This window comes from Nothoprocta perdicaria, unplaced genomic scaffold (assembly GCF_003342845.1).
Source record: "Nothoprocta perdicaria isolate Ctin4 unplaced genomic scaffold, notPer1 scaffold_1, whole genome shotgun sequence".
NCBI lineage: Eukaryota > Metazoa > Chordata > Aves > Tinamiformes > Tinamidae > Nothoprocta > Nothoprocta perdicaria.
Window position 1 is genome coordinate 4,395,040 of NW_020454093.1, and position 22,257 is coordinate 4,417,296.

The following is a 22,257-nucleotide window of genomic DNA, read 5'->3' on the forward strand; positions in this document are numbered from 1 at the left end:
TCCAGCCGTCCTACCCTTTGCTTTTAAAACCCAGTTAGTTCCAGAAATATGACTGTCACTCAATCAGGGACCTTTCGATCCACATTCCCTTATTATTTGGGGGGCAATTCTGCAGCTAATATGGCTTATTTTACAAGGATGATTTTTGTTGACTTTTATTTTTATTTTTTTCCCCTCCCTCCTCCCTCTCTCCTCCTTCCCTTTCCCCCTTGCCCGAGCGCGGCTAATTCGGGGCGTCTATATTCACTCAATTAGAGAAATCTAAAGAGAAAATCGATCTTCCATCTGCAGAAATGCCAGCTTAACAAATTAGATTCTTGTTTCGTGCAGGTGATTTGGTGACAGTCGGGGAATTAGAAGTAATAAGTTGTTGTGTTGGAGACCACCTCCCCGGCCCGGCCCGGGCCCGGGCCCCGGCCCGGCGCCCGCCTCCTCCGGCCGGCCGGGCAGGCGAGGAGCCGCTGCCACCGCATCTCCCGCTGTAATTAGTGCTGCTGCCCTCCATGTGGGCTCGATTAAACCGTGATTTAGCCGAAAGAAATATAATTATGGCTGCAAATAAAATAATCAGCATTGAAGAGCGATTTCCTTAATGAGATGGAGCGGTTGCACGTCACGGAGTAAAGGGGTCTCATTAAGAGGTGGTAATGAGGCTTGGGTGAATATTGGGAGTTGCACAAAATATCGAAAGCGCCGAGGAGCCCCGCGCCGGGCTCCCGCGGCCCGGCCCGCAGCCCCTAACCCTCCCTCGGCGGGTCCCGGCGCCTCCCGCCGCCGTAGGCGCCGCTCCCGCTCGCTCCCAACTCGCCCGAAGCCGCCGGCGCGGCCGTTGGCGCCGTTAGCGGTCGCGGCGCCTCACAGCGCCATCTTCTCGCGCGGTGGCGGCGCCCACCCGCTGCTCCCCGCATCGGGAGGCGACGGCTCTTGCCGTTATTACCCTTATTACTGTCGTTGTTGTTGTTTTTTATTTCGACCTCGCCACCCGAGCACGTCCATCTTTCCCAGTGCAGCCCTAGAGGCAGCGCCCTTCAGGGCAGCATTTGCCAGAGTTGTGGGCACGGCCCTGCAGCCATCGCGGCTCCCTCAAACATCCCTGAAATCACAGGGGGAAGCTGCGAGGGCGCCAACCCCACTCAGCAGTGAAGCAATAAAAGCCGCGGCGAAGGGAAAAGCAAGGGAAGCAGGGCTAAACGAGAGACATCTTGGCATAACAGCAACACCCCCACGAGCGGCCGCCATCACACCTGCCCCTCACCCGCCGCGGCACACCCAAGATGGCGGCCGCCTGCCGCGCACGCGCGAGGCGGCGGCGGGAAGCAGCGGCGCCGCCACCGCGGGGCCTACCGAGGGCGAGGAGGAGGAGGAGGCCGGGCCGCAGCCTCGCGCCGCGGACGCTGCTCCCAGCGGGTCGCACGAGGCGCTGCCGGCGGTTTGGGCGTGGCGGCACCGCCCCTAACGGTCGGCGGCGGCCGTTGGGGCCGCGTGGCGCCGCACGTGAGGCGGCGCGCGAGCCCCTGGCGACGCCGCTGGGGATATTTATGTGAAAAGAAAGTGGAGCCCCAGAAGGATAACCTGCCCTCATTCTCGGGGAAATTACCTGCTGGCTCTGCTTTCCTGCAGAGAGGAAAGCCTTGCTTTGCTTTCACCGCTTCCTTGTTGCTTTTTAATAGTGGGAAATTGGGTACATTTTCCTTCTTTTCCATCTAATCAAGAAAAACATGTTGCATATGAAATACTAAAAATAAAGGCCAGGCTATTTTTCTTTCTTTGCTTGTGCCCCCGGTAACATAAATACCAGATGGACTCTGCGTTTTGTACTTATTATCTCCAAAAACATTTCTCCTTTCAGCCCGATACCTTCAATGCACAGTAAAGGTCAAGTTCCTTGATTAGGAAAAAGGTCTGTGTGACATTAACAAAAACTCAGGGAGAGCTGTGCTCGGTTTTGAGAGCCGAGGGGCGTGCGAGGGCCAGCGGTCAGAGACGTGGGATGGCGTCCTTATCCGTATGGTGGTTTTGTTACGGAGCGCTGTGTGCGGTCACGGTATCCCTGGAGGCAGAGGGTTTGCCAAGGAGCCGCACGCAGGGAAGAGGCACGGTGCCGTTGTCTGGGGTGGAGATGTGCAGGGGCTCCGGCTCAGCATATCCTCTTAGTAGCACTTACAGTACTTACACATACGGCCACAACCCATGATAGAAATTCAGAAACGGCATCAATGAGCAGCTCAAAGTTAGGAGATGTGAGGAGATTTGTTTTTCCTTTTTTTTTTTTTTTTTTTTGGCTTAGTTTTAAATGAGCTTCTAGGAAGAAATATTTTTGGATTTGGGATGATTGGTTCTGTTGGAGGGAAAAAAAGCAAATATTTCGGGGTGGTGGAAAGGAGGGAAGGGGAAAGAAAAGATCAGGAGTCTCAGGAGACTTTATTACTGCTATAAAGAGGTAAAGAGCTGCTTTCTCAAAGAATTTTTTTTCCTGCTTTTTGTTAGAGTTTCGTTTTCCTTCTACTGTTGTTTAATCTGCATGCTCCTTTCTGAGTACACACAAACGTTTTCCCTCCATGTCTCTATGTTTTGATGATGGCGTCCATACTTTGAATTGACATTCTCCAGCAGGGGAGTTCTTCCTAAAAACGGCCTGAATTTAGGACAGTTCTCTCATACTCCATCTTTGGTGAGGTATCATGCAAGACATGAGTAAATCTTTTGGATATCTTCACAGTTAAGCCTATCTGTCCCGTGTCCACTAAAAGGGAAGAATTTTGTGTACTCTAACTGCTAGGGAAGCTAGAGTATGGAAGATACCTTTTTTCTTTATGGTCCAACTGAGGTGGAGGACAGTCAAATTTGGTAATGGGGAGAAGGTGCTTTGTGTACTGGGAAGAACAGAGTGTTTTTGGGCTCAGGCACTGGAGTACTGAACAGAAACAGTATTTTATTGAACTGTGCAGTAGTGAGCAAGCATGAAATTAGACCCCTAAAAGTCCCTTTGCTTCCCTTGTTTGAAGAGTGGCATGTGCTTATGATTGCAGCCCGTGACATGGCAGGTGCCTCATCTGCAGATGACAAGCACAGCGTCTGTACTCGTCTGATTATCAGAGGCTTTCCATCAACACAGGGAGCCCTAACACGTCACAAGTAGTTCATGTGTGTGATGAGTGGCTGACTAGGTTCACCTGGCATAAATACAGTACACTGCAGGTGAATTACCTGGGTGCGAAAGTTGCACGAAAGCAACCTGAGAGTCATTCCAACAAGAGAGAGCATGGCCTTGGTGTCCCAGAAAACACAGACCTTGGAGGGCAGCAGCGGCACCCTGGAGGTCCCGTGTGTTGGACCCGCTGGGTCAGTGAGTCCATCGTACTCTGCTTTTCCTCCTGCAGTGGCAGGTCCACAGCTGGGAAGCATGAGAGAGGATCTGGATCAGAGGCACTACCTCTCCTTTCCTGCAAGGCTGGCAGTGCTAATGTTGTTATTGTCCATCTCCACAGCTCTCTGAGGATGAGGAAGCGGAGGAAGGTGGTTGTGTGTTCGGGCATCCAAATCAGGGAGGGAGTCAGAACACAACGCGGGGCATCTTTGCTGGTGGTAATCTGCAAATCAGGCCTCCATGTACAACAGTGGCCTCTGGGTGTTAATAAAGTTCTGCTGCCTCCCTAAGCCACATTATGTTACAGCTAATGAAACAGGGATTTCAGGAGGGAGAGCCGCACACTGGGGACGGTGACGTGCTAGGGGAGGAGACCTGTGAAGGCCTCCTTTACTAGGGAGGGCTCCCAAGTCCCTCCTCTCCTCTGCTGCCTTCGGAATAGGTCCCTGCTCTGCAGGGGGAGAATTAGAGGCAGAGATAAAATACCCCCATACTGTCAGGATAAGCGTGTTCCTTCTTGAACTCAGTGTTCGAAAACAGTAGCTGGCTCCTTGGCCTCCTTATTGAGATTCCTCGGGGCAATAAGAGATCTGTCTATTTATATTGTCTACATTCTTTCACCAAGTGGTATCTCAAAAAAAAGGTGACGGGAGGGCGGGTGTTTTGTCTTGTAGCATCGTTATAAAGGCTCTATCCTGAATGGCAATGCATGTGGTCTCTTCTGATTACATTGCGCCCATACCGTTTTGGGCAAATAATACCTGCTTTCAGGAGGCTGTCGGGTTTCGCTAGGGCATGATTCTCTGTCTAGCTCAAAAAGCATTCAGATTCATTCTCTGTCCTGAGCTGTGTGTCCAAACTCAGTGTAACTACCTGCCGGGAGGCTTTCGACTCTTCCTTCCCATCATCTTTCCCTCCTTCTCTGGACACTTCTCCCAGATTTCCCACTGCTGACAACCCGAGTTCTAGCGCTGAAGATTTAAAGAACAGCTGAAGATTGAAAGTACCTTTTTCTGTGTTAATCTTACAGCATGTGTGATTTTCCTCTTTTAAGAGGATAATGGCTTCTGTGTGTTTAACAGTACTCACCGTCTACAATAGAGCGCACTGCATGCTCAGGTGTCTTGGGATGATTAAGCTCTGCATTTCTTCAAACTCTTTAAGAACTTCCGAGGCTTGTGCATGTGAATCACCCTTTCAGAAGGATCCTTGGAGATCCTCAGCAGCCACCCGGACACAGGCCTGGACAGCGTGCTCTAGGTGACCCTGCTTGAGCAGGAGGTTGGGCTAGGTCATCTCCAGAGGTCCCTGCCAACCTCAACCACTCCATGGATCTTACAATAAAATGTTTCTTGCTTCTGCTGTCAGTAGCAATTTTGTTCCCTTAGTTTTCACTGGAGGATAGGAGTACTGAACTGGGATAAGCAAGACAGCAGAGCAGAACTTAAAACTTATAGATATTAATTAATGCAAAAGCCAACTAGAGCTTGGGGAGATTATGTTATTTGGAAGAACACCAATGCGAAACCGTGGCACTATTGATAACATGTCCATAATAACCTCCCTTAAGAGAAGTTGAGTTTGTCCCTGTCTGGCTCATAAAGCATGTGGCCAATACGTGTATTTTGCTTTTGCCTGTAAAACCATGGCAGAATTTGTTTCTGTTCTTTATATTTCATGTTGTGCTTTGTGGGGATAAGGTAAAACTCAAACGTAGGTTCGCTATTTCTGCATGGCATCTGTATGAAGGGTGGTGTGTCACTCGAGGTTAAATCATCTGAGAAATGCTGTGAATGATAGAGAGCTGATGGTGTTTTAATTCTTGGGTAAAGTTTTATATTTGAAAGACTAAATGGAGAGTACTGGCCCAGTTCCAGATGAACTCTTCATTCAAAAGGAGCAGTAGCTTGTGAAAAGAGTGGTGATCAGGGCAAAAGGGACTGAAATCTTTTCTTTATCCACAGGACATGTACAATCTTAGCAAAACTGTGTGACCTTCTTGGCACTGACTCTTCATTTCTGGAATGTGTTTTCACTCTGGTCTAGTATTACTCATTTTGCTGTGAAGAAGACAGTTTAAGGACAGAAAGTTACTTTAGTTTCCACATCAACTCAGCTCCTTTATGCAGTTCCTTCTGAGTAAGAATCTGAAGTCCTTGGTTACTGTGTTTTTCTGTTTGTTCGTTATTTTTCATCTTTGCTTGTTCACTCACCTGTTCACATGAATATTGAGATCATAACTCCTTTTTATTTGTACAGGCTCTGGCACAATGGGGATCTAACATGATGGCTCTTTAGATGCCATCTGTGCATCTGCTCTTGGGCTGGGTTCAGCGTCTCGCGCTCTGTAGGCTCTTGGAACAGTATATTGGTAACATTGCATTTATTTTAAATTATTTTTGACCAAGTAATCTGGGCTCTGTTAGCTTTGATGTGAAAACACCTTTATTCTGGACTCTTCTTGAGGTTCTTTTTTTTTCCCCGCTTTATTTCCATCTAGTGCAACTAAGGATGCAGCAGTTTCAGGTGTCTTCAGCATGGGGTGCTGTGACTCGTGAGCCCGCAATAGCCGGGGATTTACACCGGATTCAAGGTTCCTCCGAGCCAGGGGAGTGCTCCACAAACAGCAGAGCCAACGAAATCGGGGCTGCTGATCTGTCTGCTTTAAAAACAAGTTGGGCAGTTAATTCAGTACAGGTAGTAGTGTCTTTTTGGTGCTACTGCTTAAAACTTCATTTTCTTTCATAGCTTCTTAATTTAAAAGAGTTTAAAACTTAAATTTACAGCTTTTTAATTTGCTCAGCTAAGAGCAACAGTTATATTTTAGCTATTTTTTTTCCCACTGTTTAGAAGGCAATTTAGTCCCTGGTGATGTCTGGAATTTTTATGCCTTTTTTTTTTCCTTCTCCTTAAAACACTACACTTGCATGAATAGTGTTTGCTACATTCATAGAGTCGAGGTCTATGAGGGACTATTGGCCATGATTCAGCCTTTGGGAGCAGGAGTCCCTTCTGTCCCCTCTGATATCCGTGTGGGAGCCTCCAGCGGTGGGCAGAGGTCGCAGGTTTTTACACCTTTTCCTGGAGCGTTGGCTACTGGCCTTGTGCCCCAGCCTGTCCCTTGGCCTGCGGGAACGAGAACCCACGGACAGCAGGAAGCCGAGTCCCTAAAAGCATCCAGAGGAGTTTCACATTATTTTCATAAACTAATCTAACCGCTCTCATCCATCTGTGTAAACTAATTATTTTTTAATTAGCTGGTCTTTTTGATTGCTTATGGAGAGCTGTGGTGAAATTTGCCACTAATTATGCTAGGGCAGGAGGAGGCCACTGGATTGTTAGGAAGGATGAGACTATTTTATTTCCTTTTGTTGGAATGGGGAGCAAGGAGTAATTGATATTAAAAAAAAAGGGCTTTTTTTTTTTTTTTTTTTTTTTTTTTTTAATTTCAACCTATGTGGCTTCTGTTAACCTTACTAATTGAGGCTGTTTCTGTGGGCCAATCTGTCTGAGGTAACATCTACAGGAACTTCAGCACAGGAAGGGAATCGAACTGTTGCAACGTTAACATTTTTCTTCCTCTCAGTAAACGTAATGCGCACAGTACTTGGTTCTAGAATTTGGGTTTTGGTGAGCTTTGACATTGAGGGACTTACTAGGAAGGAATTTTCTAAGCTGAAGTGCCTTTTTTTTTCCCCACGGTGGTTGAAGATGTGTTTAGAAACCAGGAGGGAGGCAGGAGATGCACATCCTGTGCGGTCTCCTCCGCAGTCCCTCGTCCATCGTTTGCAGCTGGTGTGAGGCCTCTGTGCCGCACAACAAAGCAGCATAGCTGTGACCACGCGCAGAAGAGAAGCCTTTTTTGGTGAGGCAGACCATTTTCAGCTTTTTTTCAGTCCTGCACAGCCTTGCACGGTGCGGTGCAAGCTTTGCCAGGCCTGGTGGGCAGGGCTGAGATCCCCTCCCAGGCAGGGCTTAAGCCCATCATGTCGTCTTCCTTCTACCATGCCAAAGATTATTCCTTTCCTCCACACTCTGTCATGGGCTTCAGGGCTGTTGCCATAACTATAACCACCCTTGCTTGTCTCTAGATTAAACTGTCCAAAATTGTTCCATTTTCATAACTACTCTTTTATTTTTAAAGTCTTTTTGTCATTTTTGCTGTTTTACTCTAAGTCTTTCCTTCTGCTCCATTTCTTTCTTAAAGTATAGCACCCAGAATAATGCTTCTAGATGGCATCTTGCATGTACAAAGGAGAGTGCAAGGGTTGTTGATCATATCTTATGAGCTAGGCTCGTCTTTTGTGCGCACACACACACACACACAGAACATTGATTCTTTCTAGAAATGATGTGTTGCAGTTTCCTTTTTCTGTAGTGAAGCAGCAAGTAACTGCTAGTGCCATGTAGAATTTTGTATTTTTTCTCTTATGGAAATGTTGTAACTGGACTATTTTTTTTTTCCCTTCCTACTCTTGCTTCCATTTGTGAAATGGTTGTCCTTGGATAACTGCAATGATTGACTCAGCGCTCTGTGATTCTCTTTTCTTACATTAGGGCATTTAGCAGACCTTCCAAAAGTGACTCTTGAACCACCTTCAGTCTTTCTGAAGATTTAACCCAACATATTTAAGTATGTTTAGCTCCTTCCACCTCCTAAAGTAACCTCCCTAGGTTACTTCCTAAAGTAACCTCCCTAGGTACATGCTTTTCTCTGCAGCTACTTGTGATCCTACAGAATATGGGATGGACATTTAAGTCTATCTTCTTGCACCTTTACTTAAATCTTGGATTTGAGACATTTTCTGTGGCTTCTGAAACTGAGTTTCACTGAGTAAACCTCCTTTTTAGCTGTGCTGTGGCTTCTTGATGAAATTAGGCTAATTTTACTCAACGAGCAATGTTTTAGTGGAAAAAAAAATGCAGTGTCCTTTATCCCAGTAGATCATGCCCAGGAATGCTCTGTACGTGGGGGTGCTCTGTGGTAAGTGCTTCTGGCCCAGACTCTGCATCCCCATTTCATTCCTGAGTCACTCCACTTGCCTCCTCCTTACAAAATAGGCTGGCGAGTGCTAGATTTCAGTTGTCCTGTTTCTGGTGCTGTTTGGTCTCTTGAGGACACTGTGGCCACCAATAGGAAGAATCCCCATATTTTTCTTATTTACTTCTCCGTAACAGTGGTTGTGTGGCTAATGAACAGAAGGGTGAAAGGAAGTAGCTTTGCTTGTGTTTGGGAGAAATAACTAAAGAGCATCTGTCTTGAGGAAGCAATTTAGGGTACAAATCCCAATCAGAGAGAGGTACAATTTAGAGCTGTTGGAATTAAATTAGGGTTAGAAGAATAGAGGTGAAGAAAGGATGTGTGTCCTACTGTGTATTTTCTATGGCTCATGCCAAGATGTGGGGATTTCCTGGGTTCTTAATTACACCATATTTTTTTTTCCAGGAGAAAATTAAGCTGTTATCTTAAAGCTTTCTCTGGAGCATAAACATCATAAAAAAGCAACCCCTAAAGTAGTGCTAATAATCTGTAAGTCTTTCTGCTTATGTAGAATATTGTGAGGGACTTTATTTTGAGATGTTCTGTAGCAGAGAGGTGTCAGAAATTACTTTTTGAAGGGTAAGGAACCTACCTTCAAAGAATCCTTGGAAAATTGTTGCTGGGAAGAAAAGTGCTGTTTATTAATTAAAAAAGTAACATAACAAAAGCAATCAGCCTGTAAATTAGCCAGTTACAAGTAATTACCTGGGTGTTGTGGAGGTTTCTCAAGTGAAGGAAGGAGTTTAAATTAGAGGGCAAACAGAAGAGTTTTGAAGCTGCTTTCTGTTTCCAATGGAAATGCAATGGAACTGAAGACTTGAAAAATACCTGTGCTGGGTGAATGTACCAGGTTTGTGTGGCTCTTGCTTGGATTGCCAGTAGATCTATATAGATCAGAGCATCCTCTAAAGCCAGAGGACGGGAACCTCAACTGCACAAGAGGAATCTTGAGAAGCCTTCTATTGAAAACTGCCTTCTAAAATGTTGGGTTTAGCTCTTCTGTTACTTCACTGTGTGTGTTAGCTAGAAAATAGCTAGGAAAAAAATAAACAGGCAAACGTGGTTCGGGTCCTGTCAGCCACAGACAGGATGAAATATCCTACCCTAGAACCTATCACACCGCGGATGCCAATGCTGACCTGCATTTCCTGTGGAAATCAGCAGCTGTTTCTCATCTTTCCTGGGGGTTTGCTTTTCAGGAGCGTGTATTATTTCTTCAGAAGTTGTTTGTTTGTAACTCGGTTTTATCGTCCCTCCCCGCCAATGCCCCTCTTCAGCTCCCTGTCTGCCCCGCTGCAGGCTCCCCTCACTAACCTCAAGCAGTTGCAAGCAGGATCCCCGCTGCGCAGGCTGCAGCTGGCGGCCAAGGCCGGGCTGCCTGGCCCCTCAGCCGCTGTGTCTGGTGGAGGGCTGCAGAAAGAGCTGGCTGCAGTACGTAGAAATGACAGGCTCTCTCCTCAGGAGCTGCTCACCTGTGAGCGGGGCAAAAGTGTCCTGGACACAGGCTGCCAGGATGGTGCCACACACTGCTGTGAAACCTGGGCTTGTCACACTCGCCTCTGCTTCTCGGCACTGTCTAGGATAGGTCACAAACCCATCAGTCTGCGGTCAGCCCCAAATCCTGCGCTGTTGAAAGCTGGTCAGGGCAATGCCTAAGAGGAGTGAGGACTTCTTACTCTCGATGAACACCTGGCAGCAGAACAAGATGGTTTTAATTAAGATTCCTCTCTTCTTGCATTTTTGCCCAGTTTTGACAGCAAGAGCCTGTCCTGGACTGACATCGCCAACTTTTTCAAGGGAGTAGCAGCCAGTGGTTATTATGTTCGACTGCTGTAATGCTGCTATCTACATTGTTTGTGTCTTACCTGAAATAAGATGGGTCTGAAGACACACCACAGTACTGCACAGTGACTTTCATCAGTACAAATGTTTATCACTGGGGGCAGAGCAGGTAGATCCTTAAGGCACATAGAAGTAGGTGAAACTGCAGTTTATCTGAACCCAGGCACATTAACAAAAATTTTTATTAGACTATTTCATATAGCACCACACAAAAGGTACACTGTGCTTTGTTGCCCTTAAAGAACATGCCAAAAAACTATAAAAATTAGGGAAGTCATCCTGGAAGAGCCATTGGTTCTGTACATAATGTTTTAGCGGTCCTCCAGGCAGATTAAATATTGTCCCCACACCCATTAGTTCTCTCTCCCCTTCCAGGTTTTAAGCTTTGCTCAAAAAGAAGTCCCGCTTAGACCCAGCTGAGCAACTGGGCTTTCAGGAGAAAGGTTCACTCAGAGCTTCTACCAGTAAATCCAGCTGACAACATACTAGGCAGCTGCTAATTTTTATTTCTATTTCTTGAGAAAAGCAACTCAGTCTTGATTAATGATAATAATGTGAACTGGGTTCTACAAATCAGTTCCAGGCAAATTAAGAAAGGTTTGGAACTGGCTCTTATTTCTGCCTTGTGTTCAAAAGGAAACTAGGAGTAATACTTTGATATAATTGCAGGTAAATAGTGACACAGGGAAATATAAGTGACTTAGGGTCATTTAGTCCATCCACTGTTTCAATACAGATTAAGGTAATAGCTTGAAAATATTTCCAATATAAGATGCTTGTAAAGCATTTATTGACTTGTTATATTTCTTACACAGCCAGATGCTTGAACTGTACTCTGTTTCTTAGTGTGAATTGTCCAGAGTAAAGTTTTTAATTAACTTTCACACTATTAAATACGCTTTTTGATATTCTTTCTGTAACTCAGGTGAACTGGCAATATTTCTATTTTGCCTGAATAGGGAACACACAGATGTTTCAGAACATCCTTTATTCAGTGCATTTGGGAGTTCAAGAAAGGCTAAGTTATTTGCATAAAGGGAACCTTAGCAAGTCAACAATATTGAGAGAGCTGTGGTCAACCAGAAGTGTGGAATGGACCCAGTGCTAATGCATATAAAGAGAGTACTGAAAAACTTCTAAGCTTCCAGCTTCACTGACTCCAGTATGGAACGTGCTTCTTTATACTCTTCAGCTTCTTCCAATTCTTTTTCATTTTCCTGGAATTAAAAAGAGCCTTTGAGTACTTCAATAATAACTGACATGTGACTAAATATAAGAAGGAAACCATGAAGCAAAAAGGTTACATCAAAATTGAGAACATTAGTTCTACATGATTCAAAGCACAGGTTTGAAGTATAATGGCAGTCATGTGCCAGTAGACCTATGTGTGCTTTTATCTATTAAATAAATACTTAAACCCAAGTACATCAGCATTGGAACCAATGCCAACAGAACTTGGAACAAGAGTACAAGTAGGAAAAAATCTTAAGCTTTTTTAAACATACTTCTTTAAAGTAAATGCCAATCCTGGCACTACTAAACATCTCTTTGGGAAGGCACTTGGGGCACGTCACTTTGAGGTGACATTCCTTTGAAAAGAGAGTCCTAACCGATCACTGTTACATTTTAACAGTCAGGAGTCCCGGGCTTAGCTTGCAGTGTATAGTATGAGCTCCACGGTAACATTTACAGCTATAACAGAATTCTTGGTGAAAAATTAGCTTTTAAAGTGAGCATGATAATCTCCAAATGCTTATTTTACTTACCTTGAAACTATTTGTACAAGATGCTTTTTATTCCTGCGAATAATTTATATTTTACCAATGGAGCACTAATGCCCACCTCTCTAATAAGTCACATAGGCACTATGCAGTAAGGACTCCAGCTGTTGTTTGGTTGTTTGTTTCATTTGCCCATAGCGAAGGAAAAGTTTAGCTAAGGATTTTGAATATTTCAGGTCACTAGAAGCATATTATATATACTCCCACTAAAGGAGAGGTAAGCAGGTAAACTATTTTACCTGAATGTAGCACAGAACACAGTGAGCTCAGTGCTTAAGTGCATGTTAGGAATACATTCCATAAAGGGAATTGTAATACCATTTCTAGCCTCGTAACACACACCCTTCTTGCCTCCTGCAGACCAAGTTTGCATAGACACTTACACAAAATGGAATACTGGCATGTTATAGGATGCCAGTCTTGGAACCTGTAAATAATTTACCTTTTTTAAAAAAAAAAAAAACAGGGAAATTTAAATTTATTACACTTAAATTGTGCTGCAGGCTAAACATGTTTGTAGAGCTTCAGCAGAGAAAGGACGTGCTGCATTGTGTGAGGTGGCAGTCTCTGAGCAGCAGCTTTGGGGTGGTACTTACTAATAGTTGGGTGAGAGCTGCGTGTGCAAGTTCTAGTCTGCGCTGGCAGTCTGGGATCATCATGCGTGATTCTTGCAAAATCTCGATCTGCCAAGAGTGGAAGCCAATGAAAGGGAAACATAGTCCAGAGAGTAGTTTTACTTTTCAAAAGGAGCTCTTACTCTGAAAACTCAGGCATCATCTAGGAACTTCAAGACAGTTGCATATTTTCTTTTTATTGGCTTTTTTATTAAAATGTAATGACTTTGCATAATTGCTTACAATTCTTATAATACATGTTAATAAAGATTTTACCAGACACTTTCATTTCCTTTGTGTTTCATTAAATACAATTTATTAAGTGGAGAAAAAGAAGTATTTAGAATATTTTTTCCCCCCTTAGAAAGTAGCAGTACTACCTGGCAAGGTTTCCATATAACATTTGTTAAAAAATGCTATTTAGGACAAACTTTCTCCTGCTGTCATGAAGCAGCTTCATCCAAAATGGGATCAGCTGGTTATATAAATATCTCCTGCATCTTTTGAGTAATAAAGAAAAACAGTGTTCAGATAATACCACATAGAGATAATTACTGCATGAAAAAAGTTATTGAGTTATTGATCACATTGTGTGCACACTGCAGGAGGCTCTGACTGAAAGCCAAAGGTAAAGAAAAATGAAAAGCAAAGACCAGCAGGCTCATATTTTTGATGCTTATCATGCATAAAAAGTTATTACTTATCCTTGTGCTTCATTTTAGGAGAAAGATTATTCTCACCATGCACTTTGAACAAAATTACTAAACTGGCACCCCACTGAATCTGAACATCCTGCCTCCACCTTCAGAAAACAACTTCAGATTTATACGAGGGAATACTTATTTCATGGAACATTTCTGGACCTCAAATCCATCCACTGAAAAGAAAAGGTGTGCAGAGTTGTTCAGTAATGTTAAATCTATGTAGAAATGAAAATCAGTTAGATATTAAAGTGCTAAAACTCTTCTGCATTCAGGATAATGTGCAACAGAAGCCTTTGACTTTAAATGTCATGGCTGTGTTGCCTGTTCCTTTCAGTGTTCAAGCTGGAGGGTCTGGGAGCACCAAAGGGAACACTAGTCTCTTGAGGGAAGACGAGCTATGACTAAGAATTTATTTATGCATAGAGTCCTTTTGTATTAAAACATTCTCATCATGCATTTACGTGTCACTGCTCAAATCCTTAGTACAAGCCACTTTTGAAAGAATTTTCCTTTTTTGTTTCTAACTTCATTTCAACCAGCCTTAGATAAATACTTCAATGAAGCGAGAGAGAGATGGCAAATGTTACCACCACCACTAAGTTAAGCATCCCCAAACTGCAGTTCTTGACAGCATTATGACTTTTCTTTAAGCATCAGTATTAGGGTGTATTAAAAATAAATTAATCACTCTCCATATTACACTGTGAGCAATGAATGAATAAAGCTTCTATAGAATACTTCTATGGAATATAGTTGCCACAAACCATTCAAGATGATGCCTGCTGCTTTGTGGGCTGCTAGTTTGTTCTGTAAAGAATTCCTCCAGGGCTGAGAATCCAATTCTGACCGCCCTGAGCTGCTACTGCTAACCTGCTGGGCACTGTGGGCTGGGGGATGATGTGGAAAGCAGTAACTCATTTTATATATCCCATCAAGGAGCTATCTGGGAAGGGAAGGATAACCTGGAATCTGCAAGCTGGAGTCCTGGCTTCTGGAAGAAAAGAACGTAAAACTGCCCATACCACACAGTTTGAATCAGAATTTGACATAGATCTATGCTTGTTCTGCAATACTAAATTAAAAATAAATAGACAGGAGAAATATAACTCTTAGAGCCTCTATATCCAGTAGGTGCAAAGAGTTGTAGAACAGAAGTGGCTGGAGAACCAGGCAGTACTAAACTGAATTCGCTCCTCAGATTCCAGTAACTTCCCAATGATCTTCTTTAACAAAATAATCCTAGGTAGACCCATTTACTGCTACAAATCTATATAATAAAGCAAAGCCCAAAGCTTGAACAGTTAGATAGACTTTAAGACTGAAATTATAAAAAGCCTTTCCTTTCCAAACTCCATGACAATTAAACAGCAGCCCTACTAGTCAAGAAGTCCAGAACTTTCTGGCTAAAAGTTAGTGAGTTTAACTTGAAAGCAGGTCTTAGCGGAAGTTACTATGTGAGAATGATCTCAGTTTGGGAAGAACCACAAATATCTACAAGGTTACCGTGAATTACAGCACCAAATAAAAGTATTAAAAACTGGAATAACTGAAGTGCATCTAAATAGAGTGTTAAAAGAAAAAAACAGCAAAGCACAAAAATATATGCAAAGACAAGCAAATTGGTTTTGTTGTCAATAAGTGCACCCTCAGAAGAGCTATTGTGACTACTCTGAGGATGACATCCCAATTCTTTCTTAGGTATTGAAAAGCCAGTATAAGAAATCTCTTCAGAAAGCTGAATTTCTAGTCAATTCTCTTTCTGTATTGAAGGATTTCTACTAAGAAGCCTGTCACCTTTCAAAAGAACGCAGTCTGTTTGTATTTGATTGCTGGTGTGTATATAGCCTATCTACAAAACTCAATGTGTATTTTTCTTCCATTGAATCAAATGCCAAGAACTCGTATCTTAATACCTTATCTTTTATGTGTTTCCCACAAATTTCAGATTGCATTGACACATAACACTGAACAGAAATGCCAGTTACAAACTACAGATCATTCATTAAGTGGAAGTGCACCATTGAAAAGAAAAATTAAAAAATTGCACATTCAAAATAAGCCCAAAGGCCAAAGACAACTTGGTGACGAACACCTGAGGACGCAACGTCCAAGGTCTAAACAACTTGGACTTTAGCAGGTCCCACGGTAAGAAAGTTCAAGTCAGTAGTTCAACTTAGCAGGGCAGACAGGAGTGCTCAAAGGAGGGAAGAATCTCTAATTCAGGATTATCCAAGCACTTACATTACATTAAAACATCAAGTTTTTGATACTGTAAGGATATGCTTAGAATAGAAATAAATACTAGTGGTTAAGAGCACCAGTACTAAGTATTCTGCAGCAGGAAGCAACTTCCTTCAGCCTAACTGACACATATAGTAGGAGCAACAAAGCTTGATCAGCTTCAGAAAGGGTGGAAACCCTTTTTTTCCCTGTCTTCCTGTAGAGGAGAGGAGAACCCAGTTACAAAAGAAATGAACTTTCTCTCATCCCACTGGTTACTGAACTTTTAAAGATATAAATTTGTACTACTTAAGGACACTATCCAAATAAGTAAGTGAAACATCAGACTCCTTGTTAGTATTTTCATTTACCTGAACAGCTAGAGCTACAGAGGTCAGTTTATTAAGCAGAGGTCACCCATTCTTAGGGAACATACAAGGGGCTATGAGCACAATCACACTGCAATGAAACTAGATGTTTCGCCTGATCTTCTTGTAATTGATTTATAAGAAGACCCAAATCTTTATGGTCAAACTGGTAGGGTGTAGGGTGCCAAGAAGTAAAAACTGAAAAGCCCACTTGAGGTAACTGGAGAACTTCTCCATTGCCTAAACAGACCATCAAAATGAAAAAGCTGCTGAGCAGGCTTGAGTACTCCGCAGTGAGACATGTAGCTTGCTCTTATCTTCCACACTGATTTTCCCCAAACAACATAAATGACTTCCACGTGTATCTCTGTTTTAACTTTCTCAGGAAATAATCTACCTTTCTACCTCCTACTCAAAGTAAGAGAAAAAATGGGTTTTTTTTCTGCTAATACTTGAAGAAAAGCACTATTAGCAAGACTGTGTTTACTCTATAGCATGCAGGTATTAAATTCTATGTTCAGTTCAATAGATGTTTGCTTCATTTGGGAGAAGTAATTTAGAATTCTAGGATAACTATTAAAAAAAAAAAAAGAAAAAAATGAGTCAAGGCACTGATAGGTAAGAGAAACTGCACAGCCCCACTGAGAGGAACCGAGGACTAGGTACCTGACACTCTTCCCACACTCGCATTAGGAAAATTCCTCCTGTTAGTCTGCACTCCTGGGTGGCTAGAGTGAAAAGGTTTTTGTTGCAGATAAAGTATCAGAAAACCCTGTGTAAATTTTTTATATATTGAGAAACGTTAGAACTTTGTAGAAAATAAAGCTTCATTACTAAATAAAGCTACACTGCAGTATGGCTGCCTTACTTGGTGGAACCAGTTACCGGTTTTGGTGAGTTTCTGAAGAAATCATGTTCAGAATTTACAAAAATGAATATAAAACGTTGAAAATTTGCAATACTTAATAATCTTTCTTTCTCAATAGCCTTTTGATTCAAGATAGTGTGATTTTGAGATATGATTATGAAAGTTTTTCTTTTATGGTATATTTCAAACACTGCTCTTTGTTTATGCTTTTCCGCCAATGTGATTGCTAATAAATCTCTAGTAAAAGCTTTCCTTGAGGTTCTATATCTCCCATCTACATTTTGTAAGGAAAACTAAATGCTAAGAGCTTTTGCTTTTCTTTTTAAATAAATTATAAATGATGAAAAAAGGAAGGTTTTCCCCATACAGTAATGCTAGAAATTTTGATCCTTGATAAAAGAGCCTTATATACACGCATAGCAGCCCTGAGAGCTAAGCTATTTTAAAAACAGAGAAACATAAACAATAAGTACAGTTTTTTGGATAAGGAGTTACTAATTAAAAGCAATTCTTAAAGTGTGTATCTACAGATAATTTTCCTGAAGAACATTTTGAAATATTAACTGTTAACCTGCTTTAGAGCAAACTCTCCTGCTACTATGTAATTTTCTTTAGTGTAAATGATTTGATCCTGTGACAAGTGCATCCCTTCTTTCTGAGCCTCCAAGTTCAGCACAACTTAACATATTTACACCTTTCAGAGTGTAAAGTGTGCTAAAAGAACAAAAAATGAAGATGTCATTAGAGGTATTAATTGCTTTCAAAATGAATTCAGGCAACTTCTGAATGAACTGGGACTGTCATTTAAGAGTGGCAAGAGCTTCTTCTTTCTGAAAATACTCTGCTGCTCCTGACTTGGATGAGGCTTTGCATTTCAGTGAGGAAAATGTGCAGTCAAATAGCCAGGTGACTGGAGGACACTAAAAATGGGGATTGAATTCATTAGCTCCGGTGAGCATCTGCACATCTTCAAAGACTGCAATTTCTGCAGCCTCTTGGAGTCAGGCAGTAGTTGGGCAGAAACAGCTCAGGTCTATAAATATAATGCTTTCTGCAGATTCTACTTTGTGTTTCTTTCCCATGTCATAATGAAAACAATGCAGGCCTTGTACACATTGGTTGACAACTGAATTTACCCAGGAATATATTGTAGCTTCTTCTAAAAGGTTTCTTCCTAACTTGTTTTTGTTTTTATTTTCAGGTTCTTAAACCTAATTTTCCACTGTTCTAATTCACTGTTTCTGTGAAGATTTAAGTGAGTTTATCTGGAAAATGCTCATGGGGAGAAACATGGTTAAAAGTTAACAAATTTGCTTGGGAGAAACAAAAAAAACCACTGAGTCATGCAAAACTTCTACGAAGAAAATAAACAAACCTCCCCAACCTCCCTTCTTTCAGGGACAAGGAAACTTGACATTCCCTCTCCTTCCAAAAGGACATGGACCAACTGCCTGCAACCACCCACTGACCTTTGTGGGCAACCTGGCAGGAAAAATTCCAACTATAGTAACTGTAACTGTGATTCTGAAGGAACCTTTGGAGCACATGAAGCTGCAGCAAGTGCACTTCTAGCGAGTGACCCCAACAACTCCATCAGCTGCTACGAGTTAACCTACCCACTGCCCTCTCTGCCCATGTTTTTTCCCAAACACATCACATTTCAGGGTAACATTCCTGCTTAACCACTTAATTAACCTGATTTATCTAGAACAGTTCTTTTTAGGTGCTTGGCATTTTTGAGGAATAGTGCTCATGACGGCCTCCTACTCAATGGCAGTGATAGCCATCCGATCACCAAGTGCCAAATTGCCATATAATTTAACATTTTGAAAGAAGGAAGGTTTCTGCAAAGGAAGTTTAACAGAACTTTTAATCTAGTGTTCATATGCCAGGAGTCTGGAAAGAGGTACAAGATATTCTCTCATTTAAGGATGTCTATGATTAAAATAAAGCAAAAATAAAAAAGCTTAATTTACCTGCTTCTTAATTCCATAATCATCACTTGCTTCAGCTTTCATTTTTTCTATCTTTTCTTCTTGCTGTTTTGCTTCTTTTTCATACATGACTTTTTCTTTTGCCAGCCTGCAATTAAACCAAGTGATCATGTTAATTTGGCTCCGATACGGTAAAAGGTTACACCACTGAAAACAAAAGCAGAAAATTTGAAAGCTGCAGCCCTCTAAGATATTAGATGTTTTTTCAAAGACAGGCTGTTTACCACTTCAAAGACTTGAATCTATGAAATGCTGCATTTAGCTATTATCTACAATACTTCTTTTAACAACATTTTCAATAATAATATTACTATTTTCAAGGTTCCACGTAGAGCATCCTAAAAAGCTGTATCTTAGTACTTCATTTCAAATGTATAAAGGAAACAGAAAAGGAGTTGCCTTGTAGATCTGGATGACAGCTAATGAAGAGGAAAGCTATCTTTGTATCTCAAAAACAAAATTCACTTCATAGGAAGCTGAAACAAGTTCTGTATTAAGATATTAAGATGTCTGCAAAGGCAACGTTGCTTTTATCAGCTTTTACAGAAGCTTATGTCAGAGCTTCTCAGTATCATCCAAGTTTTGAAAGTTTTGCAGCTGATGAATAACGCCCCTAATGGCACCAAGTGCAGCCCCTCAGGAGACAGATGATAGGGTGACATTCTTCTTAGCAGTGACTTTTAAAAGAGGCATCACCTTCAAGTGAAAAGAAATAGCAGTTTCAGCCTCACAGACTATAATCCCAACATTTTTTTGCTCATCGCAATTACATGTCATGCCATTAAGTACAATATCTCATATACTAGTTTTGGCACAAAATACTAAAACTTTCCCAAATGACACGATCGCCTCATAGCCCTGTGGGTCCTTGCAGTACTCGCTGTGTTTGTGTTGATGGTAGCTTTGGAGACAAAAGTAGCATTTCTGTAATTTACCTCATAGCAATTTTATTTATGATCTCTTTTTCAAAGGAAAAGAAACCTGAATTTCAATCCTAATGATGGATCCATGTTCGGAAGAAGGATGCTTTTTGCTAACAAATGTACCTTTCAGACTAATGTGGGGTTTTCTTTTTTTCTATGTTTTCTTTTCCTGCATTTCCTATAGAGAACACAGCAAGCTGCTAAGAATATGAGCAACAAATTTCTGGTCCTACGGGAAAAAACAGAATTGCCTTGAAAGTAATGGCTGAGGCTATTAAGGAAATGCAGATCCTGAATGCCTATAAAAATACACAAGCTAAGAACATTTATAGGTCTTAAAATGTGGCTAAGAGCAACAATGAGGTTCAGTCTGGGGAGACGAGCAGGATTTTATCTGACTTCAATATGCAAGGCAATTTCTGTTTCAGAAGCAAAGTGGATTTTTTTTTTCCACAGGCTCTGTCAAATACAGCAACTGATAAACATAAAAAATCCTGAAGGTCAGAAGGGAATATTAAGATAGTCTAGACAGCTGCTCTGTAGTGATTTTTGCATAATAATTCCACATTCGTATACCTATATGCTAGATCATATAATGCCAGATTGCGTTCGAATTATCCTTCTAGATCTGGAGAAGGATGAGGCAATTCCTGGCTGGTGCTTTCAAGAGAAAAAGGAACACTGAGATTTGAATGCAAACATGAGTGTGCACCAAAGAAAATCTTTCCCCTAACCAGAACAAGCGTCAGATTAGCCTATATTAGATAAAATTGTTTAAGTGGGAGAATTTAACAGTCAAAAGAACGCAACCAGAGGCAAGAAGCAAAGACTATATTATAGAAAGGAAAAGAGAGTAAATAAAGGTCTTGTAGAGAGCTTCATGGTCACGTTAGCGCATCAGAGCAAATTAATTCCTAATTTGCCACAGTTAAGCACTCCACTAGGAGAGCTGCTGAGGATGGACAGCTCAGAACGCTGGGGCAATGGGGACCTTTTGTGAACTACAGCTGCAGATAGAGCACCCCAAGAATACCTGAAGTACTTGGAAAAAAAATGCTAGAGTATGTTCTAATACTGGAATATTCAGGTACTCCTGCCTGCTTTTGGTAGAGCTTGTACAACATCCCACATTGTGCTGCCCAGAGAGCTTCACGCTGCAGTTCCTTATGGTTTGCAGTGTGGGCACTTTGGGGCAGTTTCTACAAGACAGCCAAGTATCAGCTTTGAAAAGTACTACCAGGGAAAGACAGCTGCCTAATTACTACTAATAAAGACACTAAATCAGTGGCTGTAATTTCAGGTACTGCAACTAGCTCTAGTATCAGCCTCAGCAATTATTGATTTAATAGGGAATGAGTTAATTGTTTGATCAAGGTTGCTTGATTTAATTCCACACAGTATTATTTGCTTTGCTATTTTTAGGTTCCAAAAAAAGTTAATTTTAATCAACCAGAGAGACAACTGATTTTTTGATGAGGACAGCAAATTCCCTCATGGGCGTGTGTATGCGGCAGTATAATTAAAAGCAGCTTTTATGTGCATCCACTTATTATAATGTGTCTGCTATTAAAACAAAAGATGACTTGCATCACTAAAACTTGCATTTGGGATTATTTGCATTTTTAGCTGGAATAACAGCCACCGTATGTTTGTCATTACTTCCATTTTCACGTTATATTTTCATATTCACATCTCTGCATGCTAACTTTGCAAACTGAACGCCAGTCAGATTTGCCTACTTCCATCAAAAGGGAAAGCACGGCACGTTCTGGCCCACTTCAGAAACAGACTTAGCTAAGTGGTTTCTGTGTCCACCTTTTTCAGAGCTGGATTCCTAAGAATTATATATGCATTGATTTACCTACTTTCCTTTTTCTGTGCTGATTGTCTATTTTAAAGGCAGAACTTGAGGCATTCCACAAAAGGGTCATGAGAATATTAACAAATCCTGGAAACATTACATGAAACCTGGGAAAGAGACTATATTAAATCATTATCTTTCCTTAAAAAAAAAAAAAAAAAAAAAAAAAAAAGCATAGGGGTTAATTGTCCATTCCTGAGGAACATGAACATTTCTGGCAGAGAACAAACAGCTTGGAGGATAAGGAGTCTTAAGTGCAGTAGTTAGTGGTTGACTTATGCTGCCTTCTTCTTTAAAAAAAAAAAAAAAAAAAAAAGTGAAATGTATAGTGGAGTGATATTATCCTTCAGTCACCTCTTCCTAATAATTTTAATAGAGGTCTGCACAAAAGTACCTGCAAGACACTTCTCTTCCTCTCCTCAAGATTCTGGCATTTCAAAAAAGTTCTAATATACTAAAATAGAGCCTTTGTAGGTGGTGTGAATTTGCAGTGACCAGAGAAAAAGTAGCTCACTAGTCCTGGAAAACAGCCAGACGATAACTTGTTGCACTTCAAATGCACAAATCACTCATGGTTTAAAAAGAAAGGAAAAGAAAGGAAAAGAAAGGAAAAGAAAGGAAAAGAAAGGAAAAGAAAGGAAAAGAAAGGAAAAGAAAGGAAAAGAAAGGAAAAG

At 41.6% G+C, this 22,257-nt stretch overlaps 1 protein-coding gene across 1 annotated transcript in view; it reads right to left on the reverse strand.

Annotated features, from left to right (window-relative positions):
• Positions 1–10,571: 10,571 nt before the first annotated feature.
• The window catches only part of TBCA (tubulin folding cofactor A), a 26,881-nt gene continuing 15,195 nt past the window's right edge, over positions 10,572–22,257 (reverse strand). Inside the window, exons 2-4 of the mRNA XM_026038509.1 lie at positions 18,782–18,887; positions 12,628–12,714; positions 10,572–11,467 (exon numbers count right to left, since the gene is read on the reverse strand). Of these exons, the coding sequence (XP_025894294.1) occupies positions 11,387–11,467; positions 12,628–12,714; positions 18,782–18,887 (274 nt within the window). The 3' untranslated portion in view covers positions 10,572–11,386. The remainder of the gene's footprint in view (positions 11,468–12,627; positions 12,715–18,781; positions 18,888–22,257) is intronic.